Raw genomic sequence first — 4627 nt, 5'->3', positions numbered from 1 at the left:
CATTTCCTGGCTATGGGCTGCAATAGAGTGCTGGCAACTTTGAATCCACTGCAACGGAAGATCTGCAGACCCTTCAAGAAGCCTGATTTTTCAACCCTTTCTCATAATGGTTGTGTACTGCAAAGGATGACAGATAGGGGCATAGCGTTCAAAAGCCATAATATCGGAAGTAGATGTTCTGTTGCAGAGCTTGGAAAAGTTACTTGTTTGAACTACAACTGGCATCAGCCCAATCCAGTGGCCATGCTGGCTGGGGCTGATGGGAGTTGTAGTTCAAAAAAGGAACTTTTCCAGGCTCTGTTCTGTTGCCAATAGCCATATGATCAACTGCACTTGAGTTATCCATCCATAAAAAGAGAACTTGCAGGTCACAACTGAGATGGAGAATACATTCACCAAAGACAAGTTGATAAGCAGGGAGTACATGTGAGTTTTCTGGAACTAAATATGGCAAAGGTGAGGAGGAAGTTCCCCGTCAGTGCTGTAGCATATATTAATACTGAGAATGGAAAGAGAAGTGTCTACAGTTCAGGGGAGTTGTTAAACTAATCATCAAAAATATGTCTGACCTGTTCTTTATTTCAGTGTGCTTAATCTACTGAACTAGATAGATACATAGTATGTTTCTGAAAAAGTTTTCAAGGTTTGTATTTAGTTGATTTATCTATCTTCCTCCTTCAGCTTCTGACTCCATCGCTTCCCCCCTCTACTCTGATCCACACCATGCATTTAAAGCACATCCAACAGACATTTAAAACACATGGCTTTCCCCAAAGTACCTTAGGAACTGTGATTTTCCCCTTACAGAGCTACAAATTCCCAGCACTTAACAAACTACAGTTCCCATGAATATTTCGAGGGAAGTCATGTGCTTTAAATGAACTGTGTGGGCCTGACCTCCCTGAGCATGTAGCATGAGGGGCTCATCTTTTTGTGTCCTTGGACACATTTGCAAACTGGAGAAACTGTCATGTGCATCACACATACACTGATGTCAAGCACACAATGCACTTTTATTGGCTATGATAGAATGCTTCTTGAAGCCTAAGGTCGGCGGGGCAGGGCACTCTGTGGATGCCAAGGAAGGCCTCTATATGTGCATGTGTGCCCTTTGCCATGTATCAAGGTTGCATTTTACATGGAGTACAAGAAAATAGAATGTGGAAGTTTAATAAGAGCAATTATCAGAGTCTGGCATTTGGGAGCACCACATATTTTCGTGACCATGACAAGAGAGTAAATAAATGAAGAGGTCATGATTGGTCACATCTCAGGGCAATGACAGTTTATAAATGCAACTGTCTCTACATTGTTCCTTGTCATCCACTCACTCAGGCATCTCCATCATCTACTGCCTGAAACCATCAAGCTTTCTTTCCAAAATGATGAGGGGTCAGGGTGGAAGATGGGAATAAATGTCACTGGAATTATAGTAGCTTTGTGCCTCAGAGCATTTATAGGCCCCAGGCTTGAGAAAGAACATGATAGACCTAATCAGGGGCCTTAGATGTAGGATACATTCAGGAAATACCTTTTTGTGGCAACCACAACATTACTTAAGAAAAACCCCTGTGTCTATTGAATCACATGGTTTTCACTTCAAAATGCCAGCCATTAATGACGAGGAAGATTTTAGGATCCACTTGGATTTCTTTTGAATGAAAAGCTATTGTGCATGCAGATTGAAGAAAGCCTGGATTTTATGTTCCACAATTGATTCCCAATCATATGGAGCATAGTTTGGTGAACAGGAACAATCCAACAGTTTACTTCAGCCAACTTTTCTTGTATTCAACTCCTTCCCCTAACAACAGCAGCAGCAGTGTTGTTGCAGATCAGACTTGAGATCTCTGGAGCTGCCTGACTCTTCCAGTAATTGTCTTCAGTGCTTCTTTAAAATCTTTGTTTCTCAGAGAATATATGAGTGGATTAACAACTGGAGTTACCACTGAATAAAGGAGAGAAACAAATTTGTCTTTATCTGGAGAGTAGCCTGAGCTGGGTCTTATATATGTGTAAATGACTGAAGAGAAGAAAAAACTGATTACAATGAGATGAGAGGAACATGTGGAGAAAGCTTTCTTCTTCCCTTCAGTGGAACGGATTCTGAAGATAGCTCTCAGGATAAAGCAGTAAGATGTTAGTGTCAACCCACAGCTACACATTCCATAAATCACATCTGACACAAAAACCATTATGTCATTCAGGCTAGTGTCTGAGCATGAAAGCTTTAAAAGTGGAGGTACATCACAGAAGAAATGATTTATGATAGATTTGCAGAAGGAAAGCTTCAGCAGAAGTCCAGCATGACTAGCAGAACCGAGCATCGCAGCAACCCATATTGCACTGGCTATGCCAAAACATACTTCCTTCCTCATGATGACTGTGTACTGCAAAGGATGGCAGATTGCAGCATAACGGTCAAAAGCCATAAACGAGAGGAGAAAAAGTTCTGTTGCCATAGCCCATACAAAGAGAAACACTTGTGCAATACAGCCATAAAAAGAGATGGTGTTTCTGTGGGTCCAAAGAGTCTGGAGCAATTTTGGAGTTGTAACAGAGATGGAAAACACATTCGCTAAGGACAAATTGATGAGTAGGAAGTACATGGGAGTATGGAGTTTTCTGCAAGAACATATGGTAAAGATGAGGAGGAAGTTACCAGATAAAGCAGTAGCATAGATGAGTGTGAATATCCCAAAGAGAAGTGTCTGTAATTCTGCAGATCTAGTGAGACCGATCAGTGTAAACTCCATAGTAGCAGACTGGTTCTTTATTTCAGCATTTCTTATGCCAGTGTCCTAAACAGATAAATTGTATTGTAAGTTGAATTAATTATTCTAATTCATACACAGTTCATACCTTTCTCTTTCATTCACTCTCTTTCCTTCTCATCTTTTCTCTCTTTCGGTGCTATATGGTAAAAATTGGCATCTGTTTGACTTCCCCATTCATTTGCAAGTTATGAGAAATCAGTCTGATCCTGGGACTAGCCAGCATGCTTTTTTTTTGCATTCCTCAATGTTAAATTGAAAATACCCCACATGCCATTCTGGTGCTTCTCATAACCTCATTTCAAAATAAAATCTTACAAAACCTATAGTCTTGAACTCAGAGATGCGTGCTTAACAGCCCTCTAGGTTTTCATGGCGATACACAAAACGGCCAGAGAGAATCGAGAGTTCAAAGTGTAAAATGAGAGACAGGAAAAACAGACCCCGTTTGCACTTTTTTCTGTCAGAGTTCTCATAATTTTTTGAAATTAATTAAAAATCAGCCATATTCACAGAGTACCTGTAATCCTTGCCCAATACGCTGACCTTGCCCCATATTTTAAAAGTTAACAAAAATGTCTGGTGATTTTTATTTAAAGAAATTTAGCATTGAAGTCTATTATAATGTCAGGCATGTTCAGTAAGAGCCAACTATCAGTGTTCTAAAAGCAGACTCACGGCTGCTTGGCTTGGCTAATCAGGAGCCACACCCACACCAGAACTTTATTTCACTTCAGACAGTCAGGCTTCTCCCAAAGAATCCTAGGAAGTGTAGTTTGTGAAGGGTGCTGAGAGGAGACTCTAATTCCCCTGACAGAACTCCAGTGGCCAGAGTGGTTTAACAGTCAGCCACTGTGATGAAGCTCTGTGAAGGGAACAGGGCCTCTCCTTGCAACTCTCAGCACCGTTCACTAACTACACTTTCCAGGATTCTTTGGGAGAAGCCATGACTGTCCAAAGTGAAATAAAGGCCTGGTGTGGATGTGGCCAGGGACAGCTTTAGTTTAAATTTGGGTGGGAGGCTACATGTGACTGCTATAGAATAAAAAGGTGGGGAAAACCCTGAAAAGCAATGATACTGTTCACAATGTTTTTCTTTTGGAAAGGAAAGGTGCTTCCGCTCTGCCCAGTGCCCACCCACCCAATCTCCTCCCTTCCACCTTTTACCATCCCCCTCTTCCCCTCCCTGCCCCTCCCCAGGTCAGTTTCTTCTATCCTAGGTGTGATTTCACAGGAGTAAATCCCATTGAAGTAGAAAAGCATGCAAATGATCAAACCCACCCTCCACTCCTCCTGCCTCCCATCTCTGCCCTTTTGCCCATTTCCTAGACCACTCCCTTCCCCTTCCCACCCCCTTCCAATCCCCTCCTTCCACCTCCTTCGCTTCCCCCTCGCCCCTCCTACTCCACCATGGCCAGTTATACCTATCCTAAGCATGATTGCATGGGAGTAAATCTCATTGAACTCAATAAGCATGAACATGATCAAACCTGTCCTCCCTTCTTCCTCCCTTCACCTTCCTTTTGCTCCTTCTCTTCCCATTCCTGCACCCCTTCCAATCCCCTCCTTCCCCTTTCCCCTCCTTCTGCTTCTCTCTCCCCTCCGTTCCTCCTCCCCTCTCCTCCCCCATGGTCCATTTTACCTATCCTAACCATGATGGCACAGGAGTAAATCCCATTGAACAATAAGCATGCAAATGATCAGACTTGACTTTCCCCTCCTTCTCTCATCTTCCTCTTCTCTTCTTCCTCTCCTCCCCTCTTCCTCTTCCCCTGCCCACTCCAGCCCTCCCTCCCTCCTCCTCCACCTCCCACATGGTCAGCTTTACCTATCCTAAGCCACCAGTGTCACTC

At 43.0% G+C, this 4627-nt stretch overlaps 1 protein-coding gene across 1 annotated transcript; it reads right to left on the bottom strand.

Moving 5' to 3' along the window:
• Positions 1–1835: 1835 nt before the first annotated feature.
• On the bottom strand, positions 1836–2756 carry LOC133367911 (olfactory receptor 13A1-like). Its single transcript, XM_061591998.1, has one exon. It carries the CDS (start codon positions 2754–2756, stop codon positions 1836–1838), a length of 921 nt encoding a protein of 306 aa, XP_061447982.1.
• Positions 2757–4627: the final 1871 nt, after the last annotated feature.

This window comes from Rhineura floridana, chromosome 11 (assembly GCF_030035675.1).
Source record: "Rhineura floridana isolate rRhiFlo1 chromosome 11, rRhiFlo1.hap2, whole genome shotgun sequence".
Taxonomy (NCBI): domain Eukaryota; kingdom Metazoa; phylum Chordata; class Lepidosauria; order Squamata; family Rhineuridae; genus Rhineura; species Rhineura floridana.
The sequence above is the reverse complement of the archived record's forward strand: the minus strand, read 5'-3'. Positions and strand labels throughout refer to the sequence as shown.

Bases quoted from the DNA above. Each gene is read 5' to 3' on its own strand.
- LOC133367911 (XM_061591998.1), bottom strand. From the start codon at position 2,756: ATGGAGTTTACACTGATCGGTCTCACTAGATCTGCAGAATTACAGACA.